Below are 21,575 nucleotides of genomic sequence, written 5' to 3'. Positions count from 1 at the left end.
AATCCTTACATAAAACATAAAAACACTAACAGACTCACTGATACCATAAAAATGTTAATATCTAGGAGTGCAATTATAAAAGTACCCTATTGAAAAGCATGCAAATAGATTACCATCAGCATAAGAATAGAAATGATAAAGCAAAAATGTTTCATTTCTACTCACCTAGTGTTGTTCAACGTTTGTCCAAAAAGATCATTTTGTAAAATATTTGGAGGGGATGAGAAAACCCCATGAAAATGAGATAAAACAGAATTGCAGACCTGGCGCAGTGTCTCAAATTGCATTTTCTCTCTTTCTTTCTCTTCTATTTTTCTTCACCACCTGTCTTAAAAGTCATCTATTTTGTACACACCATCAAATACAAATATGCCAATCAAGTTCCATATTTCTCCTGATCTCTGTAAAAACTGTGCCTAAATGAGCAGGGGCTGATAGTTAATTGTACAGTCATTATTCTTCTAATTCAGTCGTAGAAGATTTAGTACCCGTGCGGCTTTCTCCCGACTGTAGCAAGAATTCTAAACAGCAGTAAGCTTTTTGGGCATTCCCAGCTGAAGTGTGAAGCTGAGCTGCTTTCATGTACTCTACTCATATTTCTCTAAGCCTATTAAAAACACGCAGTGAATAGATGCTGTCGTCAGGAGTTTCAGCACATCTGGCTGCCAGCAATAAAATCTCAGAAGTAAAAAAAATGAGGACAAGGCATCCTCACACTGTTACTACTGTCTAAGAGGAGGAGGATTTCTGCATCTTCCCCTCCTCCTTCCCTCCCCTGGAAAAATGACTAATATCCGTGACCATGTATGTAGAATTTTTAATTTATTTTTTTATATATATAAAGGCAGCTCTAAAGGGCAGAAAGACCACGCTAAAAATATTATTCATATAATAAACAACATGTAGCACTGACACTGTAACAATAGATCTTTTGTCTCGTATCTGAAAAGCTATAATATACCTCACAGGAGATAACAGGTTTTTCACTGCAAACATTTAAAGGTAATATGAATTCATGACTGAAGAACAGTATACATTCTATACATAACCACTCTGTCAGGTGCTGTACATACAGTATCAAGGCAATGATTTATTACACAAATTTGAGCTGTTACTAAAAGGAGTGGCTGCATTATACATATGCACTGCATTTCAAAATGAGAAGTCTTCAGTGTCTTTTAAAAGTTTATTGCACTGAATCAGCCATGATAGAACCGAGAAAAATCGATCACTTCTTAGGATGTTCCAAACCTGCCTACTTCCAGGAAAACCCACTATCTTAGGAGCCTGTGTACCAGAACACATAAAGTATAGGATGTCAAAGAGCAAGAAGCAGAATCAGTCGTCTAATGGAACACAGAGATTTTGCAACATAATATGCACTGTGAATACCATTAAATGTACAGAAAATAAGTAGCTCTGACTACAAAACATTTTTCCTTTCTTTTTCTTTCAATGCTTGTGCCAGAGGATGACATTATATAACAGTACAGAATATATTCTATCACTGTCAAATTGAAAAATAACAATTACAAAGGTTTTCTTTATAATATCTCATTTTCTATCCACAGCTTTTAACATCTTAGCACTAATTACAAAATCTCCAAATAAACCAACATGAAAGGAGGGCCATTATTAAAGCTCTTCCACTGAAAGCAATTTTAATCCCAGATGATGTGGGAATAAGCAACCTTTCAGCTAATTAAAGTGTTGTGTTTATGTGCTCAGAAGGGAGAAGCCATCCAGGCTTCTTTGGCCAGAAGGATGGCAACTATTTTAAAAAAAAAAAAAAAGGAACAAATTAATCTCCAGGCCCCTCTAAAAGAGACATATAGGACTCATTACTAACACCTATTTTAATTTTTTTTTTAATTGTAAAAATATCACTAATAAAGCTGTTTGCAAATCTCATATGAAACCCTAAAAATTACTAAACAAAACAGTTTTTAATACCTGTTTTTATGTCTATAGCATACTGTGCATTATGGAAGCATTTGTTTTTGAGTAATGTATTACAATTTGCAGTAAAAAGTACTAGGCTATATGTATGTCAAAGCTGGTAACTGTTGAGATACTGGAGTAGGAACTAATCAGTACTTATGGTTATCTTGCTATAATAAAATGACAAAAATAATACTTGGAAAACACATTACTTATGTTACGGAGAATTCAGGTTTGTGATACAAAAAAAATTTGCCTTTACATTTATTCCATCAGAAAAGACAAATTTTTTGTATCTGCTCCAAGAAACAGAATCATCTTGTCCCAAAGGATTCAAGTCATTCTAATCAGTATAATATGCAACACTTAACAGTTCAGAGACAGTGTTGACCGTGGAGTAGGTACAAGACCAATATTTGATCATATATTTCAAGTGCATCACCATTTTGTTGTGTGTCGTACAAATGGTCATCACAGCCTAAATGCTCCTGTAGTTGCAGCCAAGTTCTGAAAATTTGACATTCACCCTTCTATGTCTTCATTCTCAGATATTTAAAATGGAAATTGGGGCATACAATCTTCTTTTATTTTTGTAAAATTGTTCTAAAACTACTGACAAAATGGGATACATATTCGAAACTTTTAATTTTTTATTTAATTTTGGGGTAAGAAATGAAGAATACTGTGCAGATATTCATGCATATAAAACCTTTCATAGGTGAAAAAATAAAAATAAAATAATAAATTTAAGGGCAAATACTCCATAGTTGCTACTAGCAGAAAATTCAACTATAATGGCAGGGGGTTTGTGCAAATACACATTTTTTTTGACATCTGGAATTTTCATCAAGACTGAATTTCCTCTTGACCAGAAAAGCTATTTTTTATTATTATATCAAAAAATGAATGGTACAGAAAAAAGTAGAATTGCCATTCTTTCCTGACCCTTCTAACACTCTCCAAGAGACCCTTTAGCCAATAGAAAATTCCTTCCTGTAATTAATGTAGACTTCTTACTAAGACCTATTTTTAGTTATTTCCACCTTTTCCAAAATATAATTGTTTGGCTGAGAAGAATCAAGGAAGTAAAGAGACCTAACAGGAAGAGGCTGGAGCACATGGAATGAAGGAGCACGAGCAGAGTAGGCTCTGCCCACTGAAGTATCCCTCTTTTTAAAACGAGGATGGAACTGACAATCAAAAGAAGAACAATCTTGGATTCAACTCCACTCTAATCTACTGGTTAGTATGTAAGCATAGCCTGATGGAAAAGCAAAAGAAAATGGTAGAGGTGAGTCACTTGAAGTTTGGGGATAATAGTGGGATTTTTTTAAATGTACAGAAAGCCAAACCTCTATGTTTTTTTCATCGAGATAATAAATAAAATTGGGTAATTAATAGCACATAAGTACCTGTAATGCAGCACCACTGCTCTTCAATATGCCCTCATCAAAGCATTTAGTTCAATATTGATGATGAAAAAATTTTGACTGTTGAAGTATATTCATTATGAAAAGAAAAAACATCTGAACAAACGATTTCCAGACAGGTAAGTAAACAACAGTGGTCTCACACATTGCATGATGTTATATTATTACAGTTTACAGGACTACTCATTTTGGCTCAGATTAGCAAACTGATGCTCCAAGGTGGGACATGATTTTAAGGGACTAACACAAATTACACTGAAAGATGGACATTTCACTTCACTACTGCAAGTAGTGCAAATGCAATGAAACTTTCTTTAGAAGTAAAGTACACACTCATTTGTATCTCCTTACATCAGTGTTCAAAGGTTTATGTTCACAAAAGAAGTTTAGCAACTAAGGCAAAATCTACAATTGTAAATTTAACCACATAAGAATCATAGCAGTCGTAGAAGCCCATATTCTGAATATCTAATATAGGAAATAATAAAGAGAGGCATAAAGTCCCTACCCAAAAAAGATAAAAATACCTAGATCCAGGCTACAGGTAAGCATCAGTCTCTGTCTAAGAATTGGAATAATGAATCCTCTCCTTGAGCTGGTGCCTGAGCATCATTCAAAATGCATTGTTCTTTCTATTACAGGTAGTTTGGCAGGTAGAACAGTGTCAGGGAACATGCAAAATGGAGTCCCAATATTCTCTTCTAGCTTCCTAAAATATAACCATGAAGCATATCCTCATCAGTACCTTCTTGGTTATTCCAAAGGGACTTTGTCTTTGCTGTTGATGCTGTTCTCTCTCCCGTAAAATATTAAATATGGAGAGAACTATTTAATTCACTGAGTTAAACATTAATTGAGAATGGGAAAGTGATACTGATTTTATTCCCTGGTAGTCAAGTCACAGATCTACAATGGAAGATACAGAAATTCCACCTAAGAGACGAAACCTTGTTACAGATAATACCCACTACCAAAGTATAGTAAAGTAAAAAAAGGTTCATTCACAAGTTCGACCATCAAATACTGTTTTTTCTTTCTTGTGTTTTATTCTGAGTATCTTCCATAATGTCTTTGTTTCTTTGCTTTAATTTTCGAGGCATTCAGTCCATATTCATATAAATCTTTTCAGTGTCCTCCTTCGTTTTTCTCCCATATAGCCATTTAATAGTAATCTTTCTCTCCTTTTAGCCTAAGTTACACATTTTAAGCCAACGATATGAGACTTAGAAACCTGGACAGTCTGTTTATCCATTTTTTGTTCCATATTACCATCTATCACCATGACTAATATGCTTGATGAGACTGGTTAATTCCATAGGGCATAAATATTTAAATAGTTGAATTCTAGCAAGCTGTGTGAAAATCAGCATCATCATAGAAGAAGAAAGATCCAAGTCAGTGCACATAGAGGAAGAGGAGGTAGAACTGAGCCATTACCCATTAACTTTCACAGTAGAAAGACAGTCAGAATATGGTCACTAAATAGCCACACCATTGCCATCTAAAGTTTGACAAAACTATCAAAAGTGATAGGAAAAGGTGTTTAACTTATTGTGATCCACCACCACATCACAGAAGATATAGGATAGAAAAACATGAGACACCATTATTGATTCTAGAGCTCATGGAACTACCTCCCTGTTATATTTAACTCCCTCATTCTTCAGTTTCCATTAGACTTGCTGTTAGTGGTATTCCATGCACAAAGGACTCACAAAAGTTTATCTCCTGTTCCACCAGCAGTAATACAAAGAGATGAAATAATAAGAATTTATCTTAGAATGAGCTTCAAAAAACCAGATAATCATCACAGACCTTGTAGGTATATTATCTCTAAAATATTTTAGGAAATGAAGCTTAAGTGATCTGGTTCAGGTTGCAGGTAAAAATAATGTCAGTGGTCCCCACAAGAAGTGTGAACCCCAAGGCCTTCTCTTACTTGCTGTGTTTAGGATGCTAGAGTTTTGCCGTTCCTAAGTCTGTTGAGCTACATTTCTTGTAGCATCAACTGCTTAGTAGCCTAATTCCAGTGAAATCAGGGATAACACTGCATGCCAACAGTCCCTGGATCAAGGCCCAAAAGCGCAGTTCAACACTGTGCCTCTAGCACGTTTCCAAATACTGGAACTGCTCTGGTGCCAGTGGAAGCAGTCCGTGCACCATTCCTCAGTCATGAAGACACCCAGCAAGTGCAACAACACTCAAAAAGGTTGAGGATGCTCTGATTAATCTACTTACATTGAGGATAAAATACAAAGATAAGCTATGAGTATACCTTTAGATAAAATACAAAGATAAGCTATGAGTATACCTTTGGCACCTTAGGATCTGGATATTCCCCTCTCTGAAAATTCGCTGTGTCATCAATATAGAGCGGAGAACAGGGAAGCAGCTGTCTACTTTTTAGTGAAAGACAAAATTAAGCTTGACATATATAGATTCCCAAGAAAGTCAAGGAGTCCAGAGCACATCAGCCCAAAAGGTCAAGCCTTGATGGGAAATTCCAGATCAGCTTTGGACTTTCTAAGCAGAAAAGTGCCAACTGTCCTTAATTAGGTCTGCTGAAGTTCTGTGAGGACACAAAACAACTCATTTCACTGCATCTCATCATGGTGTAAGAAAATTTAAGAAACAATCATGACCCATGTATCAATATGGCTTTAAAACTTTCTAAAATGTGGCAAGGAAGTCAAACATGAGATTTTGCCGGCAAATTTACTAGTTTGCAAAGAATACATTTTACAAAATAAATACTTGGAAACTGAGATCTTATCTTTTTTGACCAGTTACTGCTTAATTAAATTCTAAATCTATGAAAGGAAACAATGAAGACTTGTGAAATTTAAATGGCAGATGACTTGCTATAAATAATTTTAGTGATAAAAAACTCAGCTAACACAATGGTAGGTCTGATTTTGTTCCTTACGCAGATAATATGAAATGTGCCATATGTTCACTTGGGAAATCCTACTGCTAGGCCTGGTGTGAACACATATGGAAACTGGCACTGACCACACAAATTGCGCATTTCAGGATGAGTAAGACAGAGGAAAAAACAAATAAATTGGACAAGGACCTTTTGTTATTAATTATGATAGACTATACCACAACAGCACTAATTCTCAAAATGAATCAGTAAGTGTGCCTCAGAACGGGGTATACCTCCCAGTATAATTATTTTTAAGCTATCTTTAACATGAATAACTTTGACTTATTGGTTAATTTCCTTAGCTTAATATAGATATGGCTTCTCAAACCTCTCTGCGGAATTCTCTTTAACATATTAGCTGAAAGGCAATATGGGAAATTTTATTTAAATATGACAAGACATAGAATAGTTGAAAATAATTACATGAAATGTTTAATTTTAATTGTTTCTCTTATCTCTGTCCTTCTCATGCTTCTGAATATTACACAATATATACAACTTGCTTGGTCTGCAATAAAACTCCACTGCCTAGTTCTGCCTTACTTGCTAGATCTGGGTATTTCTAACTATTCCTTGCTTAGGGAAGTCTATGCTTAAAAATAAAGACATTATTGATGTTAGGCAAATTTAGAAGTTGAACTTTGATTGTTTAAACTTAATAACAAAGACTTTCAGATTCATCCCACCTAAATACAGATGACTAAGGAGTGTAGTTTAAAAGCCTAGCCCCCTTTTTCTTCCTGTATAATTAATAGAGAGAAAGAGGAACATGTGGGGGAAAAAAGTCATGTGACCCAAAATTGCATGAGTGCCCAAAAATAGGTTTAATGAAGTGTTCTTATGCTTGTCTAAGTTCCTTATTTAGGACATAGAAATATAACTCTGTGGTTGCATTTCTATTGTTGGATCTGAGAACACTTTCCAGTTCCTGTCTTGGCTGTGTTCTGACACCACATCAGAAAAAAATCCAGGTGTGCTCATTCTCTCCCTTTTTCCTACTCTTGCATTTTCCCCACATATAACACAGGTATTTTATGGATCTGCACGGTTTCTAGCAAAATTCCTATTGATGGCAGATATCACATATAGAAAAGAAGCCCTAAAATCTAGGGATATTAATTTTTTAAATCACTACCCTGACCTAAGGCATAATTTACATGAAGAGATACTGGGGCAGAAATTGCATTTGGCAAACCAAAAGCCAACCTATTAGTCTACTAAATGTACAAATTACTTCTTCAACCTGCAAAAGCATGATTCTATTTTGTACTAAAATAATTCATACATGCTACTAATTTTGTTTCACGTCTGTGGGACTGGTCAGCTTCCTACAGGAGAAATAAATCTGTTTTTCTCCACAAAAAAATGGCTGGATATTCTGGGTCAAGTAACGATCCCATAATCAGTTCTCCATTTTCCTCAGAGTGTCTGATAGTTTACTGCAATGGCTAAGCATCCTAAAATTTTAGTATGAATATATACATTTGTCCACATTTGGGGTATATAATATATAAAAATATTCCTAGAAGTATTAAAGGAATACTATTGAGGGGGAAGAATCAGACAATCAGAGTTAGAAAAAAAACCCTGAGACTTCATTGCCCTCACTAAAGGAATAGCTGCATTATCCAACAACAGGAAGCTGCTATACACTGGTTGAAGCAAAGGAGTCCGTGCAATACACTGATACAAAAGGCTCACTATGCAGTAGGTGCTGCACCCTGCAGAACGCGTGCTTTACAGGAGTATATTTCAACCAATTTTACCTCCAGCTGACTTACAATCAATTGATATTCTTTGCACCTCATTACAGTACATGAATCCTGCTTTATGCCTCATTTGCAGTTCTGGATGGTTCACCAATGAGATGTGTCTCACTAGTCAAGAGCTGCTGGCCTAGAACAGAGATTGGATTGATTTTTGAAACAATGCACTGAAAACTTCATCGGCTACAAAAGAGATTTCTGTTCTTCACTTTGATCAAAAGTGATTGTTTGTCACCTTTCAAAAAAACTAAAAGGTGATTTAAAATACTGAAGTATTATGCCTGATTAATAATGTAAAATACTAAAAACAGAAGCTGAAAATCCATGCACTAACAGTTTTCAGGTATCAGTTGTTCCTCTCATCCTCAGGATGACATATTCAAGGTGCAAGTTGATTTCCTCATTGTTCACAGACAGTTTCTACTTAGATCTCTTATCCTCCAAGTTATAGAAACTTAAGAAAGGACATGGTTAGCCCAAAATTTTCAGGAAATGTAAAATTCTACAACAGTCCACCGATGACTACCAACAGTGTAAGTGCACCTACCATAGTAATGATTCCAATATACACACTCAGACAGAGAATGTTTTCTTCATGAAATACACAGTTATCCTTTTTAAATGAGATCCTTTACATAAATGCTTTTTGGGAGAGTAGGCTGATAATAAAGCTCCTTGTTATGTAAAGAAAGTAACAGTTACATTGGTATTGAAATCTATGATGGTTATACATTGCAGAAATTGGCTCTCATTCACAGTGAATTTGGGAGTTTAATTAATTTTAGAAATTTCTTTTAGTCACTTGAAAAATATCTTAAGAGATTTATTGCCATGTCTCCACTTTCAGATGACTGATTTGGACCTTAAAGGGCCTCCAAACTTGTGTTGGGTTTCAGTATGTTCAGGTGATCTGTGATGGAAAGAAAGACTAATATATATGTAAACTAAAAGATCACTCTCCAAATAACAATAAGGTTAAGATCAGTCTTTTCATTTTGTGAAACAGAAGCTAAGATAACATATCTGTGCTTTGGATTGTTTATTAATTTCTGCTGTTCAGTATACTGGATAAAATTTTGAGCTTTCCATATCTTGGGGATGAGTTCAAAGAGACTAATTTATCTTCCTTTCATGTCATTATAAGATTTATGGTCTCCTGGGTTGCTTCTATATTCAGCTGATTGGAATACCAGAAGAATATTTTCCTGATGATCCCACACCTCTGGAATTCATTTCCTTTGACAGTGCCATGAAGCCTGGGTTTTATAAGCATTATGGCTGTGTAAATATTTTACTTTGGAAAGATTTGCATTGAATGCAGGAGTTCTGTTTTAGTGGAGTAAAGGCAGTGTTGGCCATTTGGGAAGGGAGTTTGGGTTAATTTCATAACTGATTGTTTTAACTGTGAGGCTTCATGATATTCAGTGGCACACCACAGAATACATTTCTAAATAAATCTCATGTTCAGAGGAAAAAAAGGCTCCTGAAAGAAATACCCATAAGCCACATAGAGAATGAAATTTAAAATCCTTGTCTTAAGCAACATCTCCCGGTTTGGTTACCTTCACCAGGCTTAGCTCCAAGAACAACTGACAGCTTTTGGGAATATCTATCAAAAGAACAAACACTTTTATAAGTGCCCTTAATTACTTGAAGGAGGAGCAAAGAAGTAAAGTGGGTAAGAATGAACAGTCCAGATCTATGCCAGTGCATCAGTCATTACTGCAACATGGTCTGTGATCATCCAAAACAAGTTTGTTGAGAGACTGACACCCTATAAGTACTGCCCTTAATATCCAAAGCTTCAGAGTTTGTTCCGAGTGAGTCCCATCTACAGAATATTTTTCTCTTTTCCATTGCTTAAGTGACATATCTTCTGCTTTTCCTTTTCACCCTGGTTTGCTTAAGTGACATATCTTCTGCTTTTCCTTTTCACCCTGGTTTGCTTAAGTGACTTATCTTCTGCTTTTCCTTTTCACCCTGGTTTTCAGGGTCTTTATAACTGATATTACAATTTTGGAAAGAATCTCTGCATTAAAAAAAGAATCTGCTGAGTAGAAATTACATTATTTTTTATTTCAGTCTTACTTAGAAGATCGAATTTCTTGCTTTGAATATTGATACATGTTTTCTAAATGAAAGTAAATTCTTCAGTCATTGTATTTACTTGAGCTATGAGACATGAGGAGCATCCAAAATATACATTGTTTTATCAGAAATGCATATCTAAGATAAATTTGGTTTCTTTCAAGGATACCTTTTTGTTCTAGACCCTGTTAATGAATGGTACAGAAAGATTAATCATTACATGTCCATTTTAGGAGTAAAATGCAATTATCTCAGCATCATGAGGAGGTGGAATTGCTGAACTAACTGTTAAGTTGTCAAATTTTATATTCAGGAGTTGGGATTGTTGAACCAATTCTGATTCCTCTCCTAGCTTAAACATTTTTTACAGTTCCAACTGGAGCATAAAGATACAATTGAAGCAGGTCAATTTTTGCCAGCCCAGCACCTCACGCCAGAGTCAACAAAATTCAATTAAAATTAATCTACCTCTGGAAAAAAAAAAATTGGTTTTGTGCACTGATTTGGAACTTCAGAATGCAATGTCTCTCTGAAGCTTCCCAGTTTATTTGGAATTACAGAGCAAATCAGATTTTTTTGTTTTAATCTCCTTGATTTATTTTTTAAATTTTTTTAAGTGATCATCAAGAAAGTCTATCATTTAAAGTCTGGCATTATCACAAAGTCATTACAAATAAAACCTCTTGCAGCTAAAATACATTATTTTCTATAATGATATTACCGTAAGAACTCCTGTTCTTGGTGTTTTCTTTTTACCAAAGAAAATGGGTTTTCTGCAGCAAAGTTCATGGCTCGTTCTGTTACACGCTGCATAATAAAAACTTACTTTGGCAGATAAACTACATCTAGGAGCCAATTCAAGCAGATATTATCAGCTGGCAAAACACTGGACCAGAAATTGGGAAACCTGTGTTTGGAGCAACTTAACCTCTAGTTATTCTATGAAGATGATACAGTTAGTGAGGTCCCTGACAACTTTTCCAGGAAGATCAGTGCTGCAGAAATGGGCACTTCGTGATGTCATTTTCTAAAAACACCAGGGCATGATTTCAGGGCACGGCTCTGCACAGTGCAGGAAGTCAGAACAAGTTGCATATATACACAACCCACTGCATATCATGTATAAGTATTACCTTGGATTTCAAAACTCTGCTTTAAGAGTTACTGACTTCAGGTCACCTATATTTTCTGCTTAAATTGAAATGACATTGTACTGCACTACTTTGCTGGAACAAGGAACTATTCCCTTAAAATGTCTGTGACTGTCTTCCTTCTGGTTAGTAAAGAATGCAGAGGGGTCTGTTTTTACTGAGAAGCCCAAAATTAGGATTTCTCAAAGCTTTGGAGAGAAGTGTCCAATTACTTCACCGCAAAACTGAAAGAGCACTTATGAATGGTTGCAGGATTGTTGTAAAGTGAGGAAAAGAGGTGAGCTACATCAGGGAGAAAGAAAAAGAGCTGGGTTAGAGAAGAAAAGAATGCCTATATTAAAGAGAAAGAATACCATATCTTTGAAAGCACTTCCAGTGTCTAGACAGAGTTTGGTAAGAACTCGCACCAGTGAGAAAGAGACGGTGATACACAAAAGAAAATGAGCTAATAAATTAAACAAATAAATAGGTAACCAGATAAGGACATTCTAGAGTAGGCAAAGGGACAAACAAGAATTTGGTTTGAAGAAGGGGCAGAAAAAGAAACAGAATAATCATGCTAAAAACAAGGTAGAAAACAAAATGGTATTGCTTAATAATGTAAATTTTAATTATGAAAATATGGTCACCCTCGTTCTATTACATTCATTTTTAGTTACATTTTTTCCTCAGACCTGACTTAATAAAAGAGATTGACAGTTACTAAAATTTTTAATCTTGCCATGTAAAAAATAAATTACAACTTAATTGCAGTACAGAAGTAATTTCTTTATCATTTGTGACTTCTAGAAGCAAAAAGAGCCAAAGAAAGAATTTGTACCAGTAACAACTACGCGTTCTCCTTTTTTTTTATATAATTCAGTCTATATAGCTAGGGTAAAAAGTACGAAAATAAAAGGCTGGTCATTGAACTGCAAATTCAAGATTCATCTTGTTGCCACAAACAACAAATTTGACTTTACTAAATGTTAGACATTTCCCTCAGCTGCACTCCACAGATGTATCTAATTCACCTTTACAAACCATTTTTTGAAAAATATGAAATTTAAACAAAATCTGTTACTTATACTTCTGAAGAGAATTTAGCCTCCAAAAAATAGAGCACAGCACATCTAAGGATTATGAACACAGAGTGAGCTCTAACATTAATGTTTGTGCAAGGTCAACAAAACTGTACTTCAAGAAGACATGCTCAACTCAGAAAGGTATTGGCCTCATTAATCTTAAAAAATAATTTAAAAATGCTACCACTCTCAGTCTTTTTTCTCATATTGCTTTCTTATAGGGTCAATTTAGCTAAAAGCAAAACCACATTTAATTCCATAAATGTTAGCTGCAGTCAGTACTTAATAAAAAATATTCAGTATTCAGATACAGCTGATATCATTGCTTACAGATTTGCTTACCTGTCTTTCAGCACAGGTAAAGGTATAGCTGTGCTATACAGAAACCTAACACTGCCATGGAAAGCCAAACTTGACTGCAAATATACCAAACATCAGCACTGAATATCAAGACTTCCCTGACTGAACTCATTCTGCCTAAGACTGAGAAAAGTCAAATAGTAAATTATAGTTTTCAGTAAGCAGCATTTGACAGATATGAATAATTGAGAAAAAAATCAAGTAATCAGTAACAGTAAGCAAAATGCAAACATCATGTTGCAAAGGAATTATTTTTGAAAAAGCATTCTACAGTAAACTGTGAAAATTAAATTCCTTAAAATCAATGTGAGATTAGCTCACTGCAGAGAATGATTGCAGCTGAGTTCAGACTGTCACTTAAAACTGGAATTAAATCTCTTTGTTTTTTGCTTAATTAAAATATTTCAGTGTTTGAAAAGGAACACAGATATTTTAGACTATTTATTAAGGTAGGTTAGTTCTGCTGCAATTACAGAATGTTCCTCTCTGTTTCTCTCTTCTCCAAACAGATTAGCATTCTCTAAAAAAAATGATCCCAAATAGTAGCTACCATTGGTCAGAGGCCCAATGCTACTTGGTACAGGTTCTACAGCTAGATAAAGACTCAACTGGAAATACTAATTAAAGGTATTTCTTTTAACAAAACATTATCAGTTAGGGAAAATAAAAGTAGAGGGAGGGAAGCAACGCACATCTCAGAAAAACCACGCTGAAGTCACAATGTGATTCCACGTTCTGAACGTTTGTTTGTGTGGTCACTATTAATGTGAGGAGGAGATCCATAAAACCAACATCAGGGAACAAAGAGAACTATCCAAGCAGTTTTGTCTCCCAGAAGACAGACAATTCTGCAAAAGGTAATGGAGAAAAAAAGCTTCACCTCTTTTCCAGAAATCCAAACAGAAGGGATATGCTACAATCCACTGTAACCTGCTAATAACAGCTAGAAACACAGTATATGCACTATAGGTAGTCTGGACTGTTATTAGACAAAGTAAATATCATTCAGGAAGTCCTTACAGAGACCCTGCATTACAGATGTTATCAAACTCCTTACTCATCTTCATGAGCAGATGTAGCTTAATCCTTGTCATAAGTGTCTAATTATTTCATTAAAATTTCTGCACTGAAGGATTTCTGATTTTCCTGGACCCAAGGTATTTCTTTTCAATAATTAAATACTGCAATTTCTCTGGCTCCCTTCCCATAAATTTCTATTGCTTCTTCCGGCCATAGTTATAAGTTGCTTTTTATGCCATTCGAGATTGAGACAGCAGATAAACATAACTTCAGTTTCTACCTGAAAACTGGAAGAGCCAAGAAATGTTGATCCACACCCTTAAACCTATATGTAGATAAATTAAACACTTAAAAGAGCAGCTCTGTGAAGAAGAGACTAATTTATTTGTTCTAAGCTATTACCTCAAGAATTGTACAAAGCATAACTGAAATAGAAGACAGACAGCATAAGAAACAAAAGCAAAACCACTGAGACTAGTTTTCAGATTGACATTGATTTTACCTTATAGCTCCAAGGACTGACTACCAAAGTGATAAAAAATGATAGAATAGGAGTAGGAAGATGAATATAAAAGCTTATTCAGTTGCAGTTCAAAACTCATAAAATGTAAATCTTCAGTTAATATGTTAAAAAATACTGTAGGGTCACTCTAAAGTCTTTTGCATCCTCTTCTAGCACCATGGAAAGTCAGTGTGAGCTCTTTGCAGTCGTGCATGGAAAAGAATGCTGATTCAATTTTAAACTCATCCTGAAGTATTAGATTTATTCATGAAGTGAAAGAACATAATTATGCTTTCACAACAATTGGGGGGGGGGTTCTGCTTTGGTGGTCAACAATGTTAAAAAAAAATTCACGTTATTTTTTGTGTCATACATAAAAAAAAAGTTTATAGACCCTGTTGTCCTAAATGGATACTTCCAGACATGAACCCATCTGTGCACAGCTTTATCAGTCTGACTCTTGGATACCAATGCCCATATTTTAAACAATGTCTCCATACAATTATTTTAATATTTCTCACTCTCTTTAAATATGTCAGCAGGTAAAAAAAAGGTTAAAAAGTTAAAATGCCTCTATTTTACTTGAGATTGCTTTCAAATTTGCTTACTTTCCACAGGTCCAAATAAAGGGTTTTTAACACATCTGGCCTAAAATTCTATCAATTTAGGTTGTCAAAAAAAAAATCCATTCAAAATCAGAGGCTGCACTACAGTGTTGTGTCACAAGTGTTGCAGAAGAAAAATAACAATAATCTGGAGAAATGGCCAGTTTTCAGCTTTTCAGAAAGGAATGTAATTGACTGACTCTTTAATGTTACATTGTCATATTTTAAATTGCAATAAACTACCATCAGTGCTGTCCTCAGTACCAGTTGTTCATGATGAAGCAATTAAAGAAGAGTCATTTGAAAAAGATATAACACGAAACAGATGGACACAAATTTTCATTTATTTAATTCATGCTGCTCTTTGATGTTTCTAGTCTAGCTTATGCCTGCTTTTTCCTCTCTCCTCCTTTTCTCTCATATTTCAGTCTTTTTTCTCTCTGTTCACTCCCTGACATCACAAACTGCAGCCCCCAAAAGACAGACCCTACACTGCCAACTCATACTGGCACTCCTTCCAAGAACAGAAGCAAAGCGACACAGAAAACCACTTTAATGCTACTGCCATTGGTAACACAACAGAATAAAGCCTTTATATGTGGGAAGCACATTTATATATTTCATAAGGAATACATGCAGAAATCCTGTGTCTTCAGACCCAACTAGCCTCAACATTCTTGTTTACATTTCTTACTCAGAACAAAATGCATTCTCCAAGCCCACTATAGCATATGGAAACCACCACAGAAATCCTCTTTTTTTTCTGAGATAAGAGGGTTGATAGAAAATAAACCACAAAATAATGTAGCTTTGAAAGGAGAAGCCCAGGAAGAGGGAAGGAGGACATATTTTATCCGTATCTGCTGGCCTGGAAAATAAATACTGCTGTTGTGCAACTCTGCAGCTGCTCACTCTCAATTTGTTGTTTTCATTCTGGTTTTTATGATTTAATCTCATATCCTTGCAGTTAATCTGAAAAGGGTTCAGGCAGCTTTATTCATTAGTCTTGCTTCAAATCGTGATCTTACAGATCATGATCTTTACAGATACCAAGAACCAATTCTCTTTTTGTGACATGTCTTACCCTCCGAGAGATGCAGCAAGAATAAGTCGATTTTCTTTTTTTCATTGAATCTCATGAAATATATCCTTGGGAAAGTGTTTCTTACACTAATATAATGCATGACAAATATATATTTGTAAAACTGAAGTTATCATTTTCAAATTTTGAAAAACATTTTGGATTCATACAATACGACTAGGGAAAATAATAATAATTTTTAAAAAAAACAAATAATTCTTATCTTCCTGAACTACATAACATCATGTCAGTTATATATTAATAGTTATGTCACCATAACCTTACTTTGGGAAGATGCATGAGTCGTTTCCTACTTTAAGAGAGCTAAGTAAATAGAAAAAAGGTTTGTGAAGCAACACTTCTGGAAGAATGTCAAAAATATTTACAATTTAAAACACTGAATTCATACGTGGAAAACTACTAAAATGGATTTACAGTGAATCCTGCTAAAAGCAAGAGAAATAATTATTTAACGAGTCAAGCATGGCAACACTACCTAAAGATCTAATAATTCAGGCAAACAGAATGACATGTAAAAAAGCTTTGTATCAGCATTAAGGTTTCGATTCCCAGATTTTATTATTAGGATATTGTACACATTTTAATAGGATGTCGTAAACATTTGCTTTGGCTTGGGCTTTGGAATGAAGAAACCAACCATTTCACAAGCGGATTGCCTACTGCAAAATGACTGAAAAAAAGATTATATCTGCTCAAATAATTTTGCTGCTGGAGAGAAAACACAATGTATTGAAAGATGAGCAGTGTAGGTCTTGGGAACAATAGACTACATGAAATTTTTTGATGAAAATAAAATAAAATGAGACCTTTTTGCAAAATCCAGAATTAACGTGAAATTGAATACTACAAATCAAAGAACTGCAGCCATAAATCTAGCATCTGTGCAAAGCAGACCTCAGAATGGACCTTATGAGTCTATGGATTACTTAGAATAATATTTTGCATTTCTTTGATTCACATCACTTGGTAGTTTTCGGGGAATGTAGCATTACACTGTATCAGCATCCGTATTCTGCACAAAAGGTTAAGTCTGTGAAAAGCACTATGTATGGTTACAGTTCAACTGTGCTTAACATCAAACCTCCGTGTGATGCATACTCTGCCAGTCTCACCTCAAACTGTCAAATATACCAGGGCCAATTACTGAATCCTAAGGTGTGTCTGCTGCCTCTGCCTTTATCCATGGGTTCACTACGTACAAAGCAGCAAAAGCGCTGTAGCACAGATTGTAAATATCAAAGTAAAGACTTTAAACTGAAAGATGGTAGACTTAGGTTAGATATAAGGCAGAAAATCTTTACTGTGAGGGTGGTGAGGCACCAGAACAGGTTGCCAATAGAAGTTGTGGATGCCCCATCCTTGGAAGTGGTCAAGGCCAGGCTGGATGGGGTTATGGGCAACCTGGTCTAGTGAAAGATGCCCCTGTCCATGGCAGGTGGGGTGGACCTATACAATCTTTAATGTCCCTTTCAATGCAAGACATTATATGATTCTATTCTATAAACTGCTGATTGTAAGTACAACTTGCTCCTGGACATTTAATTACATTTTATTTTTTTATGTAATAGACACAATATGAGAAAAATGTCCTTGAAGAATGTGCAATCCAAAATCATCCCAGACTTCTTTAAGGCAATAAATTTCAGATCACTCAAAGAAAATCCATAATCAATTACCTAACTGTCTGTCTAAACAGTTTGGAATCTATCAATTCCAAATGGGACTGTTGTATACATCAAGGGAACAGAATACTAGCCTAATGGTTAAAACAATAATAAGCAGCACACATATGGGTTTATAAATTTTAATACTGAAATTATATCAAATTATGATATATATATTCTATGCATTACTTTGGTATAAAGAGAATAATATATTATCTTCTGCTCTTACAAGCAGCTGTATGTAATAAAATTGTGCCATGGTTTAAGTCCTAGCCCCATGCAGCCACTTGCTTACTCCCTCCCAGCAAGATGGAGGAGAGAATTGGAAGGATAGAAGGTAGAAAACTCATGGAGTGAGATAAAGACAGTTTAACAGGTAAAGCAAAAGCCACACACACAAGCAAAGAAAAACAAGGAATTAATTTGCTGCTTCCCATGGGCAGACAGGTGTTCAGCCACCCCCAAGAGAGCAGGGCCCGGTCACATGCAATGGGTACTTGGGAAGACAAACACCATCACTACAAACATCCCCCCTTCCTTCTTATTCCCTCCATTTTATTTACTGAGCATGATGTTTATGGAAAATTCCTTTGGTCAATTTGGGTCACCTGTCCCAGCTGTGTCTCCTCCCAACCTCACATGCACCCCAATTTCCAACTGCCAGTGTGGCAGTACAAAAAGCAGAAGAGGCCTTGGCTCTGTGTAAGCACTGCTCAGCAATAACAAAAACATCTCTATATCATCAACCCTGTGTTCAGCACAAATCCAAAACACAGCCCCATACCACCAATTTTCTGTGAAGAAAATTAACTCTACCCCAACCTCAAAATCAGCACAAATAGTAAGTCTTTCAGTATTGTTGAGAACAGCATACAGAGATCCAAACTTAAGCCTTATCCCCATCTTTGAATTCGGGGATAGCCTCTCTCAGAGACATTGATGTTCACTTCTAAAAACCCATTTGACCAGTAAGATGTTCATTGGGCATCATGGTGGAATCTTTTTCATTATCTCCAGAAAAAGAAAAAAAAAGACTTTATGTAAGGAACATTAGGGAAAAAAATATTCAGCAGACTCTCTGTCCTTCAGTAGCATGTAATATATATCAGATTCTAAGCACACTTGAATATGTTAATTAGGGAACATCAGTATTATTATCCAAATAAAACAGGAAGAGGATAATGACTGAAAAAACGATCTGGACTTAAACAATATGTTGAGTAGAAGTGATCACAATCAGCAGAATAGTTCTGATTTCAGGCATAAAGTCCACATTCTTCCTCTTGGCAATTATTACTTTATACTGTTCTGTTTATCATAAAACTCTACTTCGGGTAAATGCATCTTGCATATATGAATTTTTTACTCATATATCCCTGTCTCACTCTGTAATTCTGCATGCATAATATAAAAACATTTTTAGAGTTAAACTGTTGCTGAGAACAAGAGCAAGAGTTTTTTATCATCACATTATTAACAAGAGAATCTGTCTCTCCCTCCTGCTCCTTAGCATCAAGTTAGGGTGCCAGCTGTACCTCTCAGACACTACACCTATAACTGAGTAGCACTCAGAGCCACTACGTACTGAACCCATCAGCTGAAACCAGAGCAAAGGGCAGTAAGCAGAAAAAGTTAAACAAAAAAGATCTGTTTCCATATAAGACCAAAAGTAGGAAATAAAATATGGTGGAATACAAGACATGAGGAAAAAAGAAAACTATTTTAATTATATTAGCTGTAAAAGATATCTGTCTAACTTATTTCAGGCTGGCAGAATACTGTAATGAGGTCATAGCTGGGCAGCAGAGGAATGCTGCCAGATTACACTGCTCTGGAGGCCAAATTCCAAGGCAGCTGGAGGTCTCTCTCTCATGTGCACGTGAGGGTATCATTTGTATGGAAACACGTGAGCAAGCTTGCTCTCTTCTTTTGCTTCTCACCATATTTAAAGATCTATTACAGTCCTGTTTAAGAAGAAACTAAATTTATTCAATGAAACAACTTTTACTTTCATGTTTCAGTAAAATGTAGCTGCAGAGGTTGAGAGCCTTCTGGTGCCTTTTGGTACAATCACCTCAAGAAAAAGGGAGGGAATTCCACCTCCAGCCTCTGGTTCAAGCAGATCTTACTACATTAGTGCCAATAGAGTCACAGTTTCAACCAATGCCAAGTAGCATTAACACAAACAAGTGAAGAAAAAAACTTTCATACTAATGACAGTAACTAAAAGCAAGGGACTAAAAAACCATGAAGAGGCTCAGGTCATTACACAAGGATTTCACCATCTTCAATACTGTTTATTGCAAGCACAACCAGATATTTTAATTCAGTAGTCTGAACGGACACCATCTTCCACTAACCTGCTTTTTTGAGTTCTGTTTTGGATTATTACAGTTTTTTTGCTATAAAGTTAGTGACCACAAAAGAAATATGGTAACATAGCACAATGACTATGATTTGACAAAGTTGCAAGCACCTGGACAAGCTCTGTCACGCTGCAACTGCCATGTTCCATGTTTTTTTTCAATAAGAAGGAATGAATACCACACATTGGCTATGACCATCTGAAACCAACAAAAGACTCCTCAACTGTTGCTTCAAAATGCCCAGCATGTATTTTTAGAGGCTACAGAATAAAAATAAGATACAAGTTTTAAAGATAAAATAAAATTTGTAGCATAAATTCAGGAGATCTTATAAGGATAATCATTAAATACTTTCTTACCTGTCTGATGTTGTGTCACTTGTTACTTGATGCTTTACTCCTGAACCATTCTTAATTGAGTCTTGTCTTGTGAGCCCTTGAGATCTGTTTTTGTCCAAAGCTTGTGTGGATATGTCACCTGGTGGTCCTTGGTACTGAGGATGCTCCTGCAGCTTTGCTTTTTTCTCTTGAGGTGCTTCCTCGTTTCGCAGAGCTCTAATTCCTTCTTGGTCAGGCTGCTGTGGTGCATGTGATCCACTGTTATAGAACCAGGCTCCTGATTTTGTGAGGATTTCTTGTTGTTTTCGGCACAAGTTACATACCCACATTACCTGTTCAGACATTTAAATGTAAAATCTGTTAGCTTGTAAACACTGTATACAACATCTTCATCAAGCACACATCAACTGATTGTTGCCATTTCCAAAGGTAGAAAGAATACAGTTTTAATTCTTTCTATTAAAATTACAAGACCTAAGCTACAACATTATAAAATATGTCTGTACAACCCTGGAGGAAATTGTTTTAGAAAAATTACAAGCAAAAATAATTTAAGTCTTTTCTTGTTTCATTATTTGAAACACAAGGAAAAACCACAGATAGAAGCAATATAAATGAAAAGGTTCTACATCTTGACATTCCAATGGCAATATATGTAAGTTCTAAAAAATTAAGACTATGGTTTGAGGATGATAGAAAAAATGAATTAAGAAATCATTAAGCTTTTAATCCATTCTCTCACTGAGTAAGGAACTTTGGAATAGATCCTCTGCTATTGCAAACAAGTAATTTTATAATTCTCAAAAATGCTCACTGATTTACTTCCACGGTGGTCTGCATCTTATGTTTATATGAAGAAGCTGACTTCAAGAAGTGACTTAATTTTCAGAGCAATTTTAAATTAAAGTAATTTTGTAAATAAAGTAACGCAATGTATAAGATGATGCATCTCTCTACTTCATAGCCAAGATTTACCTTTCATTGTATGCTTACTAAATTATTAAAATTATGACACCTTCCCAGTTGTGAGATTCTGCATATAGTAATGAGGTTTTTTAATAATCTAAAATCGACTTGCTCACAAAGCTTTTGTATCTGATCACCTTAGTCACATGCCAGTGCAGCAAACTGACAGCACCAAGTATCTGTAAGTCAATGTCATATTCAGTTATTACGTTATATGAGAACAAATCAGGATGTAGTGAATCAAATACAACACACCAGTCATGAACACAATGGTACATTCAAA

The 21,575-nt window shown here is 35.3% G+C and overlaps 1 protein-coding gene across 41 annotated transcripts in view; it reads right to left on the bottom strand.

The window, feature by feature from the left end:
* RIMS2 (regulating synaptic membrane exocytosis 2) overlaps nt 1-21,575 on the bottom strand; it is a 448,944-nt gene that overhangs the window by 313,502 nt on the left and 113,867 nt on the right. For 35 of the 41 annotated variants that reach the window (XM_017806448.1, XM_017806450.1, XM_017806455.1 and 32 more), the window contains one exon: nt 20,348-20,658. In XM_017806448.1, the coding sequence (XP_017661937.1) occupies nt 20,348-20,658 (311 nt within the window). Of the gene's footprint in view, nt 1-165; nt 749-20,347; nt 20,659-21,575 lie in introns of those variants that run through there. The other 6 variants (XM_017806476.1, XM_017806477.1, XM_017806492.1 and 3 more) reach the window with 2 other exon arrangements.

The sequence above is a fragment of the Lepidothrix coronata genome, unplaced genomic scaffold, assembly GCF_001604755.1.
Source record: "Lepidothrix coronata isolate B3197 unplaced genomic scaffold, Lepidothrix_coronata-1.0 Scaffold15, whole genome shotgun sequence".
Lineage (NCBI taxonomy): Eukaryota > Metazoa > Chordata > Aves > Passeriformes > Pipridae > Lepidothrix > Lepidothrix coronata.
Note: the sequence above shows the minus strand (reverse complement) of the source record. Positions and strands in the feature narration are given on the sequence as shown.